The 20,181-nt window shown below is 41.5% G+C and overlaps 1 protein-coding gene across 1 annotated transcript; it reads right to left on the minus strand.

Annotated features, from left to right (window-relative positions):
• Positions 1 to 7,908: 7,908 nt before the first annotated feature.
• On the minus strand, positions 7,909 to 20,172 carry Mzt1 (mitotic spindle organizing protein 1). The gene is made up of 3 exons (XM_050144599.1): positions 19,984 to 20,172; positions 13,736 to 13,881; positions 7,909 to 9,753 (listed from the first exon to the last, which is right to left on the minus strand). The coding sequence occupies exons 1-3, from the start codon at positions 20,051 to 20,053 to the stop codon at positions 9,733 to 9,735; spliced, it is 237 nt and encodes a 78-aa protein (XP_050000556.1). The 5' UTR covers positions 20,054 to 20,172; the 3' UTR covers positions 7,909 to 9,732.
• Positions 20,173 to 20,181: the final 9 nt, after the last annotated feature.

The following is a 20,181-nucleotide window of genomic DNA, read 5'->3' on the forward strand; positions in this document are numbered from 1 at the left end:
GTAAGCCAGTAAGTACCATCCTCCCATGTCTTCTGTATCACCCCCTGCCTCCAGGTTCCTGCCTCGACTTCCTTCAACGAGGAATGCACAGTGTTGTGGCAGTGGAAACCAAATAAACCTTTCTTCCCAATTTGATTTTTGGTCATGGTGTTTCTTTCGTCACAGCAGCAGAAACCCTAAGACAAGATGATACCAGGAGTGGGGTACGGCTGTGACACACCTGACCGTGTTTCTTTTGGGAGGATTATGGAAGGACTTTTGAACTCTGAACTAGAAAAGTCATTGAGGGTTGAGAGCTCAGTTAATTGTTCTGTGGAGCTTGGATAATAAGACTGTTGAAAGCAATGCAGACAACGGAGGCCTGGCTTGTGAAATTTCAGAGAAGAGTTTAAAAACTCTATTGGGGCCATTTATTATTTTGAATTAAGATGCTGTGGTTCTGGTCAGCTGGAGCTGAAGAATTAGCCATGATTAAAAGATCAGCACCACTGAAGCAAAACCTTTGCTTTACTGGGACAGCTATGCTGCTTAGCTGGAGCTGAGGAATTAGTAGTGATTAAGAAGAGACCACCATTAGCCGGGCAGTGGTGGCGCACGCCTTTAATCCCCACTCGGGAGGCAGAGGCAGGCAGATCTCTGTGGGTTCAAGGCCAGCCTGGTCTACAAGAGCTAGTTCCAGGACTGACTCTAAAACTACAACAAAACCCTGCCTTGAAAAACAAAAACAACAAAGAGACCAGCATCACAGAGGTGAAATCTTCTGGAACATATTTCTTAAGAGTCAGCACACAGAAGCCATGTTTCAGAGATGGTCCAGATTATACTTTGTTCTGGCAGCAGAATTTGATAGGGTAAGAGTCACCCACATAGTCTTGGTTTTAAAGGCATGAAGGGGTCTTGGAGAACTGTAGAGGCTTGGCACTGTGAAAGACCAGGAGAGGTATAGAGAGGTATAGCTTTATTGGTAAATGCAGAGCTTTAGAAGCAGTTCAAGACCCAGAATTGAAGGGGTCATGAAGAGAAGTTGAAGCTTGGCACCATGAAGAGAGCCTACGACAGGCTATTGGTGCAAGTGCAGCCCAGCTGCAACACTGCCAGTACCATGAGATCACCACCAGTACCAAAGCAGTGGTGGGTGGAGCCTGCCAGAGCTTAGAAGCCAAACTGTGTGCTACAGAGTGCAGAGCTGGAGATGCGATCTAAGCCCCTTGGAGGAGCCCAGAAGATCATGAGTAGATCCCAGAAACTGGATATTGAATTATTTACACCCTTGGTTTTGCTTTGAAATGATTGCGACTGTGTCCTGGTTCTTCCTTCTTGAAACAAAGTATTTAACTTAACTTTGATTTTCATGGGAGCCCACAGTTGAGAAATTTTGAACTTTTTTTGAAAAAAAGATTTCAATTTAAAAAAGAGAGACTAGGTGTTTTAAAGGAACTGAACCTTGAATGTGTTTGAATTTATTTTGTTTTTAATGTGAGACTTTGGGGGGTGAATGAGAAAGGAAAGGTTTGTAGCTTAATGGTGATGTTTATGTGTCAAGTTAACAGGTGGTCAACTGTGCTAGATAGTTTTTTGTTAACTTGATACAAGCTAGAGTCATCAGAGTGGAGAGAACTCAATTGAGAAAATATCTCAAAAAAAAAAAAAAAAAAAAAGCAGTAGGCAAGCCTGTAGGGCATTTTCTTAATTAGTGGTTGATAGAAGAGGCCCCGGCCCATTGTGAGTAGTGCCATCCCTGGGCTGGTGGTCCTGGGTCCTCTAAGAAAGCAGGCTGAACAAGCCATGGGGAACAAACCAGTAAGCAGCATCCTTCTATGGCCTATGCACCATTTCATGTCTGCAAGTTCCTCCTGTTTGCTGACTTCCTTTGCTGATAAACAGTGCTGTGGAAGGGAAAGCCAAATAAACCCTTTCCTCCCCAACTTACTCTTGAGTCATAGTGGTTCACCACAGCAATAGGCATGCTAAGACAGAAGCTGATAGGAAACCGTCAGCTTTTGTTATGAAGGAGACATTATCCTTAACAGTCTGCTCAGAAAACAAACTGCCCTGTGAGATGGTGGGAGACTTGTTTCCTGGACGCTTGCTGCATAAACATTAAAATGCCTCCCCTAAACAAATCCACCAGTGGCCTTCCTCACAAGAGGACCAGGAACGACAGTCCAAAAGTTCCATCTCACAAGCTGAGTGAGACTCATTTTTTCCTAACAAGAGATATTCCAAAAATGAACTTGAACATATATTTATACCATGATGTATTCTTTGAGTCATATTTATCTATAAAATTGGATTACTAATGTTTCACGGGATATGGAAACTATGCTATTAATGGGTTCTGGCATTCACTTTCGTGCCTAGTGTTAGAGGGTGCTAAAGTATTGTTCATTTTCTTCCCTCCTGAGCACACAGACTGTGACATATAGAATGCCCTGATAGTAAAAGGGAAGAACATTTAATCCATGCAGAGTCATACACTGAGCATTTACCATGGGCGGTCACTAGGCTAAACTGCAGTCCTGCCCGCGTGAAGCTTACTTAATGAGAGATGTAGAGGGCAAAATTGTCTTGTGTCTGCAACATAAGCTTTTCAGAGTGTACATCCCCAAAGTTTGCAACTCCATGTGATTAGTAGGCTAGGGAATAACAGTACCGTAAGGGGCAAAAATTTAAAATATAAGAGGCAAGGATCAGCAGACACTGTGTTTTTCCAGATCAGACGGGAAACACATTATCAATACCAGCAGCAGGAATATTTTATGGGAACATTATCTCCTCATCTATTATTAACCACGCGCGTGACACTATTGAACATTAACACCTACTATGCATATGATAGGTGTAACAACTTTGAGAATCAAGAGCAAGGATTCCCTTGAGGGTAGGTCAGCTTCAAGAGACAAGGACTGGTTTTTGTCAGAAGCCAGTGTTTACACTGATCTATGCATGATTGGAATGGTGCTAGGTAGCCTAGGCTGGTCTCGAACTCACTTTGTAGTCAACGAGAACTCCGAACTTCTGATCCTCCTGCCTCCACCTTCCAAATATTGGGATTACGAACGCATTTCACCATGCCCAGCTCAAATTGTTCATTTAATCTATAAAAGCTATACACAATCCCATTTGCTTTATTACAGCTTACACATATGCTTCAGATCTTACAGAAATAAAATGGTAATTCTTCTGAGTGACAAAGTTATAAAAATCATTCCTGCTGTGGTGATGGGAGTGGATAATTTAAGCACTCTATTAAATTAGATGCATTAGGATAATACTGGAAAAGACCACTCCAGTTGATTTCCTGAAAGCATTATGGTAATAGCACTTTGTCTCCACCTACCTTACTTCCTGTACCAGATATTTGTCTAGAACCCACGAACCTGGCTAGCTTGTGAGGGATGAGCAGCGGTGTGAGAGCCGCACGAAGTGGGTTAACAAGAGGGAAACGACTTGCATCTGAAGTGGAGAGAGAACACGGGAATGCAACCAAAGTCAAAGCGGTGCTCTTTCTGGCTTCTATTATTCATGGATCAGGAAGCAGGCTGATGTGAAGAACTGACCTTACACTGGATGACTTGGAGTGCTGGATCTAGCAGGTCAATGATACAAGGGACCTAAAAGCACCCTCCACTCACCAGCCTTCCCCTCTCCCATCAGCCTGGGCTGCCTAGCTGGCTGAACTGAGATCAGTGGAGTCACTAGGAGATGCCTTTTCCCTAGGAGAAATGTCTGATGAGGAACATCTTAGTACGGACTGCCGGGTGTGTTCCACATCCGTATAAGGAAACGTGGTATGAAAACAGAGTGTGAGAAGGCATGTCTTGAGAAGTCCCAGAAGAGACAGCATCGTCTTCCACATATTCTCTCACCTGAGGCTACCTAGGTACCCACGTTAACTGAAAGCTCTCCATGGATCAAAGTGACAGGCGATGGTCACAAGATCACATCAGCTCCTTTGTACTGAAGTCATTCTAGTGGCTGAGGCCTCGCCTGGCTGGGTCCATGGCAACTTTCCTTAAGGGACTGGGCCCGGGGTCCTAGCGCAAGGCCAGTATAAAGGCAGCTCAAGCCTGAGTCATTTGAGGGCTCTAAAACACGTTTGCGTGTGCGTGCCGGTCTCTCCCTTTCTACCTCTTCTTGCTTTCTCAACTTTGTCTTAGTTGGCAAAACCCTCCATTTCTATTAGGTAAAGCAGAGATGATGTTTATCCAAGAGCTGAAAGGAACCCTTAGACTGCTCTCTCTCCCAGGCTGCCCTCCTCCCACACAGCATCCTATCACTAGACTGCCAAGGAAGCTTTCATCTAGCAGCTGTTTGCTCCTCTTTTACATGATGGTTCCCCGTGTTCAACAAGAACAAAGATCACTGATATTCCCGTTGGGTCCATCAGAGGCAACTGAGAACAATGGGCTCTTTTTATGTGGAAAAGAGACTTAAAATTTATTCATAATCGTTATTTTTTCTCTCAACACATTCTCATCCCCGCGGGTCCCTTTCTCTAATTAGCTATGCAAGCCTCGACACTAAAACCCAGCTACATATTAATCCCCCATCTTTACTAGTATGGGGTCTTGATCTTCACCATACAAACACAGCATATGCTTATATTTAAATACATTGTTTCTGGAAAAGAGCCTATAAAGTCGGAGCTCCTGGAAACAGAGGATATGCGCTGGCTATGCCACCAAATCACTAGGCCACTCCTAAAATTGAGTTGCTACAACAGCTCCCTTCACACAAAACGTAGAATTTTCCAGTAATTTAGTTCCTATAATGTGCCCGGTGGCATGCTATGAATTTAACATCCACTTTTATCTCCATTTAATTGTCATAACACTGTGAACTGTGTGTTATCTTTATCCTGCAGATTTAGAAAGAATCTGTGACCCTAAACCCAGACATGTCTAAATGAGACCATCCTTGCGGCTTACAAGCATATAGAATGGGTACCAAAGATGGCGTGCAAAAAAAAAAAATCCAATGAAGTTACTTTCTGTGCAATGCTCTTTTCATTCTTCTGATAATGACAAGGTAACTTGGTTCTGTATTTGTGCATGTGTGCACACACATATCAGGGTGCACTTGCCTGTGCACACTTACTTGGAGCCAGATGACATCATATATCTTTCTCTATTGTACTTTATGAGCCGTGGTCTCTCCCTGAACCTGGGGACTGTCCTTAGACTGGACTGGCTGGCCAGGAAGCTCCCAGCCCTGTTCTGCCCATCTCTTCCCTTGAGCACCCTTTAGCAATGGGTTACATGTGTATCATCAACTGGCTTTTCATGAGTGCTAGAGGTCTGAGTTGGGAATGATCTCTTCAGAAACAAGTTAGCTACCTCTGCTGCTCCTGTTTTTCCTGGAGAGAAATCAGACCTTTTAACTAACAGATGCAGATTAGAATTACAGAAACCCAAAATTATGTCCATTCTAGAGCAGTCGTGTAGCTGTTTCTTGTTGAACGGTTTAACACTCAAGTGGGTGCTAGCTATTTTAGACGAGTTTGACTGGGTATTTAGACTAAGTCAGATTAACTTAAATACGAAATTTTATATATTTACATTACTTGAATACCCCAATGTATCATGTTCAGCAAATTCAAGTGTAAGCCTTGAATTTGTGACTATTGCTGGTAGAAGGGTGGGAAGGCCGGTCTTTAAAATAGCTAACAGGTGAAAGTTTTCAAGTCTTACTTTCTGCTAGTGTAATTCGAAAAACCTCCATAAAGGCTTCCTGATGTAGCCCTGCATGCGCGGTCCATCTGATTTACTGCTTTCAACACCTCCATTTCCACACTTCCATTCGCAAGACACCTCAATATTCTGCTCTCTTCTAACGGACACTGACTTTTAGAGACCGACATTGCCATTTGAAGCTGCGAGTTAAGCCTTTTTAAAATGATTACTTTAAATACTTAACTTGACATATACGAACTCAACCCTGAATGTCAGTATTTGTTTTGCTGTTATCCAATGCAATTCATCATGTTTCAGGCTGTCCTCCCTTTTCCTGAGGTCGGGCAGTACTGGTGATAGAACCTAGGGCCTGACACCGAAATGCCCAATGCCTCTTTTCTTTTTAAAATTTGAGAAATGGCCTTGCTAAATTGTTCAGGCAGGCAGGCTGGAACTTGCTCTCCTCCTGACTGTTTCCCAAGTGGCAGGATAGAGGCTTAAACCATCAGGCATAGCTTATTTCTTTGTTATTCTAATTAAAAGGCAGTGGTGTCATCTCCCGAGACGCTACAGAAATGCATGAGCTCATCACCAGCCATGGTAGGCTCATCTAGGCAGCCTAAGAGAGGTAAGCCTCTCTGTTATCGTTAACTACAGCTATGGGCACCTGACCCGTCTCTCACCCGGTAAGAGAGCACTAAGTAAGGTCTGTGGGTGCTCTAGCCAGCTTATCTGCCTTCCCATCTTGGCTTTCTTCTGTATTTTAGCTCCATTAAGCTACATCTTGCCTCTTGAGTTATTTGTTACAGGCTAAAGGGGCTACCCCTTGCAGTTACTGGAAGGCAAAGAATTAAATTAGATGTGCTATAATACCAAGACTTTGCCTTAAGTAGCAATTTCTCTGTACATTAGTTACAATTTTTCAGCCATATGGTGGAGGGTGCACTTTTAGATGCCCAGTTTATCTATTCAGTCTGACATGTATTTACTGAGCATTTACTGTGTGTTACTTACGCAATGCTCAAAATATGAGTGCTACATCAATGAAGAAAATCAAGAAAAACTCCTGCCCTTGTGTGACTTTTTCAAATAGAGATGGACGGGAATTAACAATCACTAAACTCTCCATACTTGGAAGTAGTCATAAATGCATAAATGTTGCACAATGAGAAACAGACACAGTTGCGAGATCTCTGCAGGATAGGCAAGGATTAATACATATACTAAGGTCTTTGCTAAAAAATATTTTTTTGAAGAAAACATGATTTCCATTTGGTTTTCTACGTTTAGAAACCCAGTGCATTTCCCACGTAATACTTCACTAAATTCCACACCTTTTTCTAATGCCTCTGGGTTCTATCCTGATTTGACCACTCAGAGGACTATGTTGCTATCATAACCTCCTCTCTGGTCTCTCCTTACTGTACGTAACCCATCCTTCCATTTGTGGATTATGTGCCTAGTAAGAGAGGCTGAACAGATAACTGCACAACAGCCCCAGTGGCCGGTGGATGAACACAGAAAACACAGCATAAACACTGACTCAATGGTACTGAGACTCAATGGGCAAATACGAAGTGACTCAACTTCTAGGAGAGGCCTAGAATTAAGTTCATGGACCGAATGCAGAAAATGGCTTGGCTGGGTCAGCGGAAGGGATGGGAAGTCACTGACTAGCACAGTGTTTCAGTCTGAGAGGATGACAAAGCTCTAAGGACGGTCAGAGTTACAAACAATGGCAGCCTCTTCATGGCACCAAGCTGCTCAATTTCAACCACTAAAACCCATAATTTTTATCTTATCTTTCACTATAATAGACAATGGTCAATGAGGCCATGGGCATCAAGTTCTTAATAGTTTGAAACATATTTGATTCAGTTATTAGTATAAATGATCACATATTTGAACAACATATAAATAAATTTATAATAATTTCCATGTAGATTATCTTATGTGAAGAAGAGGGAAAAAAACATAATATTACATTTATTTGAATTGTCAATTTAGTTTTAAAACCAAGTCGATTCTAATATGATTATCACCTCTCACTATCAGGAAAAAATAATTCTACTCCTACCTAAAGCTTAATTTAAGATGTACTTATATAATGTAAATACATATAACCTAGCTTAAATTTTTTTATACATAGTAAATGCCTTAATATTTATAGACTACCTTCAGAAACCAAACTGAACTCACAGAAGCATATATTATATATTAAGGGACATGCCAATAATGCAAAAATCATTTTATTTTTGTCACTGACAACATGCATGATACTGTCATTGTACCACTGGTTTCTTAAATATTCCTTATGAACTCATTAAAAATATAGTTTACATTTAAAAATGTAACACGAAGTTCTCTATAAACAATAGACACAACATGTTCTCTATAAACATAATCCTTTCTCAATATATTTTCCTACTTTGCTTCACACATAAATAACTTAATCTACAACATCATAAATAAAACTATCAACTCTATGTCCTAGAAGTAAATACAAACTGTGGAGTTTGAGGAAGTACTTTCTGATTTTATAAATCATATGCAATGCCAGCAAGCATACGATTCTCACAAGTTCTGTCTCCCAACTTGGGAGAGCTGCCTACCATAGACCTTTCAATTTACTTAGTAAAGATGTCATGCACTTAAAGTCAAAATAGCTATAAGCTCAGATTTTGTGTGTTGAGATCATGTCTCGTTATGTTGCCTATATAGACCAAGGCAGACTGCGGCACACAAGTCCTCTGCCCTGTCTTCTGGTAGCAGGGAATAATGATCAATAGTTGAGATTAGTTTAAGGGAAGCATTTAATGGTTATTAAATCTTTTAAAAACCATTTCCACTTGTTTGAACTATAAAAAAGGGTACAGAAAAATGAATGCTTGTATATCATTTAAATGTCAGAGAACTAAAATTAAAATTTAAGAAATAAAAAAAAAATCCAGATTAAATCCATATTAAGCTTGTGAAAATATCCCATTGAGATTCTGTAACAGGAACAGATCCAATATCATCAAAAATTTCTTTGAATTTATTTTTAATTTAGTTTAAGCTTTAATGGTATAAATGACACACAAAATTTTTCTGCAGTCATAATTACTAGTATACATTTCATTAGTTTTTATTAACACGTGGAAACCTTACCAATTTGTTAAAATACACCACCTATATACTGATTAAATAGCCACTCATGATTAAATAGTAAGCATTCCTATTATTTTTATGCAATAAAATTAAAAGGAAATTTTTGCATGTTTGCTGTTTTTACTTTAAACATTATTTTGTAGGCATTTGGGTATAAAATTTAGAAAGAAAAGCACTCTCAGCTACTCTCTTTAGATTTAAATGTTCAAAACTCAAGATATTGCTAAGTCAAGCCCAGGCATTACTTTTAAAATCTAAGTTTCTAAAAGTTCTAAGTTTTAGTTAATACAAAAATTGATCTTTACACTTTTGGTTTGGTTAACTGCCAAAAAAACTACTTAAAATATTAATATTCTGTTGAGATGATTAGAAGACATGCTTTTGATCCTTTTTTAAAAAACAAGATGTGAAACACAAAAAAAGCCAAGTTCACAAATGGCAGCTGAAATCCCATCAACTTCCAGCCCAATGGAACACATAGCCAGTTACTATGCATAAACAATTCAAAATTAAGGTTTATAATGGAAATGTCAACAAGTCATAACTGCTATTCATCACCTCTGATGTGTTCCACCAACTCCAACCGGGCACAGCAGCTGTGTACATCTGATAGATCCTGTTTAGAAAATTACAGCTAGCAGAGCTATAAATAAGGAATACATAAACAGGAGCAGGGCAACACCAAGGAACTGGGGGCATAACAAAAGATGGCTGTGATGGAAACACGCCTGTTAGCTCTCCCTTAAGCCACCTCCCACTGACTTACACAGCCATGGCTTTACAATTCTTTTTAAAAGAAAACATTTTCTGCATAGCAACCAGTAATATCATCGTACATCTTGACTACAATGCAATCTTCAAATTGTCTTGCAGAGCTTGACATCTCTGTTCAGGACTTCTCCAGAAGTCAGCTTGTATTTTCGGCAGCCTAAGAACGAGAAAGCAAGACTTGTGATTTCAGAAGAGACACTGTGGGTAAATCTGTCAGTTTTATACTATACGGAACAAACAGCTAGCTATTCCCCAAAATAAACTGAATTGCTTTTATTGGGAAAATATGGTGGTTTTTATTTTTGTTGTATTATAAAGACTATCTTTTGCCAGGCAGTGGTGGTGCAAGTCTTTAATCCTAAGGGAGGCAGAGGCAGGTGGATTTCTGTGAGTTCAAGGCCAGCCTGGTCTACAGAGTGAGTTCCAGGACAGTTAGGACTGTTATACAGAGAAACATTGTCTTGGAAAACAAAACAAAAAAAAAAAAATTTGTCTCTTAAAATTCACTGCTAGATTACAAAGTTATTTCTATCATCTTAATAAAGAGAGCATGTAAAACTGTACTACTCATGACCTTGTTTCCAAGATCTTTATTAGTTTGTTTTATTGCAGTGCAGAGTCAGAATTAAAAATGAGAAAGACTAATTAAGCTATTAAGTAGGCAGAACACAAGCAACAGAAGAACAGTGAACATGTTTTTAATCTCCCTCTTCATTTATCTTTTGCTAAAAGGTATTGTTTGTGATATTATTTACTTAAAAAAGATAAAAACTGTTTTATTGTAATGAACTCAGAAAAAGACATCACACCTGCGCTTCCAGTTCCAAACTCCATACATCAACGACAGTTAGAATGTCCCTTCATTTAGGGTTTTATAGATCACTACCAATTGCATTTTTATGTACACACATTCACCTGTCCCTTGCCAGCATTTTTGTCCTCTCTCATTTTCCTTGGTCTCCTTCCTAAAGCATAAAGTGCCCCATACAGCTGTTACACATGATCATATTATAGGCTAGGATCTGCGTATGAAGGAGAATGCTCAGGTTTTCTTCTAATACTGGGTAACCTCCCCTTCCAGGTGTGTCTGATCATTCACCAGAACCTGATCTGGTTGTACTTCTAGAATGACTGAAAGGATAGCTACAGTTCAGCTTTGCTCCATGGGGGAGAAAACCCTGCTTCAAAAAACCAGGGACAAAATGAAACAGAGTATATATATATATATATATACATAATGAAATTTTGTATAACAAAATTTATACAATTTCTTAATGCCAATATGAAAATGATGAACTTTGTTTGTTTTTTGAGACATGGTATCTCTATGTAGTTCTGGCTGTCCTGGAACTCACTATGTAGACCATGCTGGCCTAGAAGTCAGAGATCCGCCTGACTGTACCTCGAATGCTGAGATTAAAGGCATGCACCACCACCACACAGCCCTGAAAATGATAAATTTAATCTTAGAAAAATACATGATTTACTTCTATTTCTACTTATTAATTAAAATTTCCCCTTTAGTTATTTCAAGAAAATATGGTAAAATGTTGGTAAAATTATAAATAACGCAATAATATAAAAGGCATAGCCTTTTCCCTCACAGGCAAAAGACCTTGTTTTCCTTGGAAAGTGAGTTAGCTTTTCTCTCCAAGACTTACCGCACAAAAGTGTTAGAACAGAGTTTAAATATTTTTGCCAGGTGTGGTGGCACTCCAGAGGCAGAGGTAGGATGGATAATCTCTGTGAGTCTGGTGCAGGCCACAGATACATAATGAAACTGTCTCCAAAAAAAAAAAAAACCACAACCAAACAACAAAATCTGGCTTACATATTCTTTGTCAATCAGTGCAAATGAAAAGCCAGGTCAACTCCTTAACTCTCAACAGCTGGGCTACACTGCTACAGCTTCTGCTTCCCTGGCAGCATGTTACAAACAGCATCAGCAGTACCTGCCACTGTATGCAGGAGGAAGTAATGCCAGTGCAGCCTGAACAGATGTCTACTGTAGCACTAGGAAGTATTCACTTAACCATCATCTAGTCTTCCTTTTCAGTTCTTTTTCATTCTGCTGTGAAAGCTATATTCTGAGTTTTTAAAAAGACAAAGAAGGTAAATGAATTGAAAAGAAGCTGGGCAAAACCCTGTGAAATACATTCAATGTTAAGGGTACTGAGAAGTGCAAATAAAAAGAGAGGACCTATGCATGCCCCTTAATGAGAAATGGCTGAAACTAAGACTCCCAGTAATGAACACTGATGTACACGGAGCAAAGGAAACTCCTGTGACACTAGTGAAATATAAATTAAGACAACCACTTTGGGAAAGCTTGGCACTGTAATGCTCTAGTAAGTTGGTAACACACACAGGCTCCAGCTCAATCATTTTATGTCTAAGTACATATCTAAACCAAATGAACATATGTAAGCATAAGAAGACAATGGGCTACAATGCTCAAAGTATCATTATTTACAACAGTCTTACATCAAAAACAACTCTGTATCTACTCATAGTAGAGAGGGCAAACTGTAGTATATTTGTAGAAGCAAACTTATTTGCAAGAAAAGAAACACAGCACAGTTACATTCATCATAAGCAAACAAAACATGCCACTAAATGAAAGAACCCACTTAGTAAAATTCCATTGAAATGAAGCTGAAAACTTTGACAAAGTTATAATAGCTTTTAGGCATCCTGTTCAGCTAGTGAGACTGGTAAATGTCTACCACAGAACTCAGGAGACTAGAGGGGAATCAAGACGGAGGAGAAGCAGGCCTGTGGCGGGAACAGGGTTTTCTAAGGTGCTGGCAGAGATAATCATATGGTATTTAATTCTGTGTGTGCGCGTGCGCGTCTGTGTATGGTCAACACGGGATGTCTTCCACAGACACTTTCCACCTTAGCTTTAGAGAGCACTCTTTTGGTGGACCTGGAGTTTATTGCTTTGTCTACACTGACTGGCCAGCTGGCCCAGAGAACCTCCATCTCCACCTCCCCAGCTCTAGGAGTAAAGACATGCACTCCTGAACCCAGCTGGGGATCAAATTCACCTGTGATGTGTGTGGTAAGGACTTCCCAGCCCTTCTAATATTTATAATCGATATTTACCCTGTAAGTATGTTTTGTTAGGTTTCACAATCAAAGAGTAATAAAATAAAAACCCCTGAGTTGCTTTGAAAAACAACAATCTGAAAAACAAGCTGTTTTGCTGTTGGTCAATAACCTTCATCACTTGAAGCTTCAATATTCACAGTCAGTGGGATTCCTGACCAACATACATACAGCCTTCTCTCCTGTCTTCACGTGTTTGTTTCTGTTTATGTGTATTCAAATATCAAATAACGACCCCCAATTGCTGGATTAGAAGCCACCCTAACTCAGTATGAACTCTTTGTAATCTGTGACAAACAAACCATTTTCAAATATGGTTATTCGTTGGTACTAGGGATTAGGACTTGGAGTTTTTCGTAGGAGGTATAATTCTACTCAACACAGAAAAATTCGGGCAGATTCCTAAGAAAAGATAACATGACCTGTCAGAATTTCTGTGGTCTGAACTTAGCTTCTGGTCTTGACTTTCTCCTGATGACTAAGTTAGTTAACTGGTTCAGTTAGCATCTTTCCCATAGCCTCTTAGTCATTCCCAGCTGCCAGGCTGACCAACACTGCAACTACCCAGGCCCAGAACCATGGTTATGTGTTGGCTCACTCCAAAATCCACTCCATCTCTGACCTGCTGGAGCATGGGGATGGGAGTGGAGGAGTCCTGCGGACCCAGGGTTGTGGGATCTCCATGACCATGACACAGGGCAGAAACAGAATGCCCAGAAGTCCCAGTGAGAGCCCAGATCAATGGTTCTTTGCCATGAAGGCCTGCATGTAAGCATGTATAGATAAAGGGTTTTCTGCATGACTCACTGTCACACTGCAGCTTCCATGACGAGATTTTCCCTTTCTTTTTTCTTCCTCTTAAATTTTGCTTTATTTTGGGGGGAGAAGGTTGCAGGGGCAGAGGGTGGAAGCGAGAGGACAGAAGATGGGCGGAATCAGATGCATGATATGAAAGACACACGAATGAGTAAAAAGAAAGAAAGAAAAGAAGCAAAAAACCCCAAAAAACCCTAATGTGCAAATCCAACCTTTAGTGCTTCAGAACCCTTGCGAAGCTCCTTAATAACAGACGATAAAGCTTCTGGGTTGATTCCTTGTTCACAAAGTCGTACACAGATAGATAGCGTTTCCATATCTAAACCGGTATTCAAAATCCTTGAAATCTCAAGCAGAACTGAAAAAGATAGATATATTTTTAAAAAGCGTTTAAGAACTAAAAAAAAATGCATAGAGCACTTCTTAATGGACTGAACGGGTTTTATTTAGGCATATATATGTGTATAAACACACACACATGCAGTAACAACTAGTAAAAAAATTGAGACTGTAAATTTGAAGAACAGGGGAACATGGCAAGGTATGAAGGAAAGAAGAGAGACATTTTAATTTCAAAAGTTAAAAACAATGCAGAGTTAAAGAATTTGGGGAAAAGCACTTTGATATAATAGCTTTCACATGAAAATCAGTTTCCATTCACGTACTTTTAAAAATATTTAATATTCTTTTGTCACACAATATATCCTGATTACGGTTCCCCCTCCCTTCACTCCTTCCAGTTCCCCCCACTTCCCCTTCCATCTAGATCCCACTCCCTTTCCATTCTCATTAGAAAACAAGGGGTAAGATATATATAATACAATATAATTAATATTATATAAACTAACACATCAGAGTTGAACAAAACAAACTGAAGAAAAAAGCCCAAGAAAAGGCACAAGAATCAGATACCCACTCAGGAGTCCCATAGAAACATTAAACTGGAAGCCATGGTATGTATACACAGAGGACAAGGCGTAGGCCTGCGCAGGTCCTGTGCATGCTGCCTCAATCTCTGAGCTCATATGACCTTTGAGCATGTTGATTTAGAGGGCCTTGTTTTCTTGTGTTTCCTCCATCCCCTCTGGCTCTTTAACTTCACTTTCAAACATTTTATTTTACGTGCATGAGTGCTTTGTCTCTCGGTACATATGAGTGTTACATACTTACCTTCATTTCGTGGTAGTTCATTGAAGTACCTTTTTGACATTAAAAGCAGCAGCGTTGAGTAACTAGGTAAACAAGTGCTTTTCCAGGAACCCGTTTTTGTACAGGACAGTTCCATTGACTTTGTTAAATTGTGGTGTTTCCCACAATGTGTTTAGAATTCAAGTCAACTGATAACATATTACCTGCTGTATACTTTTCCCTGGCATCATGCTTAGGATAGTGTTTCCCATGCAGAGTGAATTTATCATTATTCTCATCCAGCACTTGAGAATTGCTTTCTCCCTTCCATAAACATTTAAATATTTGATTCCTGGAGTGTATATAGAAGAAAAGATCCTTTTCTCAGAAATAAGCCAGTTGCTACAATGTAATTTATTGAATGACACATCCTTTTGTCACTGGACTGCTATTGCTACCTTTACCACATAAGAAGTTCCCAGATGGGGCTGGAGAGATGGCTCAGTGGTTAAGAGCATTGCCTGTTCTTCCAAAGGTCCTGAGTTCAATTCCCAGCAACCACATGGTGGCTCACAACCATCTGTAATGGGGTCTGGTGCCCTCTTCTGGCCTGCAGGCATACACACAGACAGAATATTGTATACATAATAAATAAATAAATATTAAAAAAAAATAAGTTCCCAGAGATCTACACAGCATGGTTCTTTCACAGCCATATCATTAATTACTAATTTATACTGCACACAGTAGGTTAAATATTCTTCTGCCACTTTCATGTAAGGAATAGCTTTTTTATTCTCAGGTTGAAGTCAGACATTTTCATTAATTTCTATGAAAAATTTATTGGGCTTCCTACATGAACTGCATGAAAGCATGGATTTTTGGGGGGAGATGGACAAGTTAACAATACTTAGTCATGTGCTGGAGAGATGGCTCAGAGGTCAAGAGCACTGGCTGTTTTTCCAGAGGTCCTGAGTTCAATTCCCAGCAGCACATGGTAACTTACAACCATCTGCAGTAGTGGCATCTGATGCCCTCTTCTGGCATAAAGGTGTACATGCAGATACATAAAATAAACAACACTTAAGACACTCACTAACTCGGAGTACTAAACACTGCCATAGTATTTGTGTCAACATGCAACTTTACCCACTTTTCTTATTATTTTCATGTCTCACAGTTCAATGTGAATCTTAAAAATATACTTTCTATGTTAGTATATGGAGTACAGTTCTCAATCTCTAGTCTAAATTCTAATGCCTGTGGCTTTCTTTCTTTCTTTCTTTCTTTCTTTCTTTCGTCTGAATTTTTCTCATCCTAACTCATATTTTCCAGTTTTACATACCCAGTGATTAGTGGTCAGGTATTGGAAATTCTACTTTGTTGGCACTGGACATCTTTATCTTCCTATGAATATTCTTGAGCTAATAGTAAATATAGTTACCTGGAAACTGATCCTTTCAGGTCTAAATCCTCAAATCAGTTGGGCAGAATCACAGTCCTACAATGAACAGTTGATTAAGCTACTAAGGTAAGTCCCTTTCAAATACGCTAATTGTTTTTTCTATTCTGATTTACAGAACAACATAGTCCTTAGCTCTGTAGAAGCATCGTGTTGTGTTCCTCTAATATGCTGTGTGTTTTGTCCCTCCGTTTTCTGGTTTGTAATTGTGTTAACTAGCCAATGCTCTTTCATCTATGCTACTGACCTCCAGAATTTCCTCTGCAGCTCTCTCAGGTATCCCCTCTTCTTCCCTCCCTCCCCGCCTTCTGCACTAACTCTTCCTGCACTGCTCCTTAGCTCAACCCAATTGTCCATGGGTCCCGCCTGGCGTGTCTGTGCTGCAATGAGGCCTGAAGACAAAGAGCTGGGGTGACAGAAGCATCACTTCATGTATTTCCTGTGACTAATACTCAGTCTCTTTGTATGTTTTGCATGGGCTTTTGTTTTGTCAAAGTAGGAGTGTATGCTCAGTATGCGATTCCATTTTGTGCAGAAGTACTCAGTTTTACTTTTTCAGGGTTGACAGCTACTGATACTTTGCTCTTCCGTGACATAAGTGTTACTCATGTTACCTGCTGATTTTGGTGACTGTACTTTAAGACTTCAATTTCCTCCAGATCATTTGTAGTGGTATAGTATTTGTATTTTAGTAAATAAGTCTTGCCTGAAGACCAGAGGCAAAGTTAGAGCCACCAGAGGTCAGATAATGGTGACATATACTCTTAATCCCAGAATTTGGGAGAGGCAGATGGATCTCTGTGAGGTCAAGGTTACCCTGGGCTCCACAAAATTAATGTAGAAGCAAATCCAGGTGCTGGTGGCCTACACCTTTAATCCCAGTACTAGGGAGTCACGCCTTTAATCCCAGCACTAGAGGGAATATAAAATGGTAGGAGAGGCTTGTCTGCTTAATTTTGTGGTCGCTCAGTCTTGGTAGAGATAAGACTTCTCTAGTGGCCTGGCGGCTTTGCTTTTCTGGTTTTCAGGTTGAACCTCAATTTCTGTCTCTGCGTTTTTATCATTTGTGCTACAATCACTTGTTCTTGCTTTCTAACTGAACGTTTACTCCCAGTGATTTCCTATTTTTGTCTGCTGTACCTGCCTTTACATAATTTGGTCTATTTCTGGCGTTTGTGTACTGGAGAATGCTCTGTGACTTCCAACACAGCAAGAGTGAAGGAGGATGGTCAGAATCCCAACACTTGGGAGGCAAGAGGCAGGCAGTTCAAGGTCAGCCTGGTTCCAGGACAGGCTCCAAAGCTACAGAGAAACCCTGTCTCAAACCCCTGCCCCCCCAAGAAAAAAGAAAAGTATTTGAGAAAGACTTGTCTGAAGTAAAACCTTTGACTTTAAGTGTGAGAAGACCACAAGGCAGGAGGAAGTGAGGCAGCGGGAAGCACACCTTGTGTGATGGCTCTAAAGCAGAGGGAACTTTCTCACTAATGTGCACAGCCAGTGTCAAGGTGGGCTTAGGAAGGGACAAAGGAGTAGAAAACAGAGGAGACACGTGAATGCAGTAAGACCTACTAAGGAATTCAGAAGTTTCAGACATTATTGGTAGATATAAAATGGGAGTTTATATTTGAGTTTAAATATGGGTTTGATTTTCGAATGGGCCATATATGATGTGGAATCAATCTACACTGCTGTAATTCTGGTAAAAGACTGGTAAACAGGCTAGACTGAAGAAAACAGTGACGCTGTCGAATACCAAATTAGTGGTGAACTATAAGGCCTTTGTGGAGACTAGGAGGCAGGAGGACACAAGAAAATCAGAGGGACCCCAGGCTTCCTTCGTGAATGAGCAACGGGACGGATGGCATTAGTGTCACTGACTAGTCTGATGGCCCTCAACATCTTTCTTGAGGAAGCTTTTGGAAGCTTACTACCAGATACATAAACTTGCTTCTACACTGAAGCCTTCGGAAAGAAAATGATCAGAAATAGAACTACTAGCAGTAAAATTAAAATTTGAGGAGCCACACTGAAAGGGAAGCAGGAGGTCGCTGAAATGTTGGAAGTGAATGCTGACTGTGTAACACGGACGTGAGAGGAGTATCTGATCCCACAGCTCTTACGCTCTGTCTGGGCTGGGGTACAGTGGGCTCCTTTCGAAGGCTACAAAGCTTACATGCCCCCCCCCCCCACGCATGATCTAGCTTTTACAAAGTCTACTCATTTGACAACTGTAATGAAAACTTTACGGGGTGGGTCCCACTACCCTGGCAAACCACTGACATCAAACGCTGAAGTCACTGTTAGGTAACACAGAGAGGAGGGAGAAGATGAGAAAGACATTAGATCTTGAAGAAAAACTGCTACTGAGGGAAGAAATAGGATGTATGAAAATTTCATGTTGACTCGCATCTATTGATTTAAATGCAATGAAACCTCACACATACTCTCCCTCCATCAGATACAAAAACACCTCTGGTCCTCACTTTTATGTGTTCTTATGCTCTCTAATTTTCATTTTATATCAAGCCCCCTCAGAAAAGATGGTGATGACGCAACCAACGCCAGAGCTTACTTCTCAGAGCAAGCAGTCCCACTAGAAGCTTCCTTTCAAAGAAAACTGGCTGGAAGGAAGGCCTTAACTTCAGATAAAATTCAAAATACACAGTGGTGTACACAGTGATGCAAAGGGGCGTGCACCAGAGACCAACATTCCAAGGACACACCAGAGGCAGAAAGAGAAAGATCAGGAATGTGAGGTCACCCTAGACTACACAGCAAGACCCTCTCTCAGAATATGCCCCCCCCCAAACTCCCAATGGCACCCATGGCAAGATGGTGATGTGTTTAGACAGATAAACTCCACGGCTACATAAATTCACCTTAAGAAGCAATAAGCCATGGAATGCACAGGATGAAAAACTGGCTGGATTTCTTTCCAGAAAAGGAGCAATGTAGCAAAGAGCAGCTAGGTGGAAAAAGGGGATGTAAAGATTCTAGCAGTTTCATTCCTAGCATATGAAAGCAATGACCCGTGCAGGCCATTCCAAGAAGAAGGGGTAGGATAAGATGGCAGGCATTTAGTGAAGGAAACCAAGGCAGTAGGGTTGACATCACCTTGTGACAATAGCGTTATCTTTTAAGAAAGGTGCTGAGGTGGAAACGAAGACAGTTCGAGCGATAGAATGTCAGCTAATGCAAATGAGAAGGCAAATAACAAATAAACCTGATCATTTTTTGATACACACTCTACCTACCTGTCTAATTGTAAATGCCCACATCAGACCTCGCAGCTACAGCTTTATTTTACAAAGATGACTACGGCTTATGAAGCTGAGTGTTGGGTCCAAGAGACCGAAGACAACTCAGAGACACTTGGACACGTGCGTGCGGACACACCCACAGTTGCGGCCACCCGTGTCACCCGGTCTACGACAGGGCTGGGAGATGAGGACGGGGAGGTCGGCTCATTTGCTGGAAACACAGAGCTCCTTACTGAGATGCCCGGGCCCGGGGGCTGAGGGGTGACTGAAGGGTCCACGACTCCTTTCCTTCGCCCGGGGACATCAGTCACCAGCTTCTCCGGCGCCACGGGGCGCGGGTCACGGGGCCCCGGGGGCTGGGCGCGTAACGGGCCGCCGCGAGGCCAGAACGCCGCGCGCGCGCGCCAAACTACGCCACCGCGGAGGCCAGCGCTCCAGACACCGAGTCGCCAGCTTCGAGGTGGCGGCTGCGGGTCCCCTTTCCCCAGCCTCTCGCAGGACGGCGCGGGGGTTTCAACGCGGGGACCGCCGGGCCCCTCCATGACGCCTCCATCTGGGGCTCGGCGCCGGGAAGCGCGGGCCGGGTAAAGCGAGCGCGAAGCGTACTCACCGTCCATGGTCTCCCTCACCGCGTTCAGGTTGGCCGAGGCCGCCGCACCCGCGCCGCTGCCACTGGCCATGGAGAAGAGAAAGCCCGGGCTGGCGGGAGAGGACCTGACCCGGAAATGGAGCTCCCGCCTCTCCTGCCCGCACTCCCACCGCGCGGCCGCGGCCGCGCTCACGCCGGCCAAGCCCCGCCCCCGCCGGG

Source organism: Alexandromys fortis, unplaced genomic scaffold (assembly GCF_014885135.2).
Source record: "Alexandromys fortis isolate MF-2015 unplaced genomic scaffold, M_Fortis_MF-2015_v1.1 scaffold_43, whole genome shotgun sequence".
NCBI classification, from domain to species: domain Eukaryota; kingdom Metazoa; phylum Chordata; class Mammalia; order Rodentia; family Cricetidae; genus Alexandromys; species Alexandromys fortis.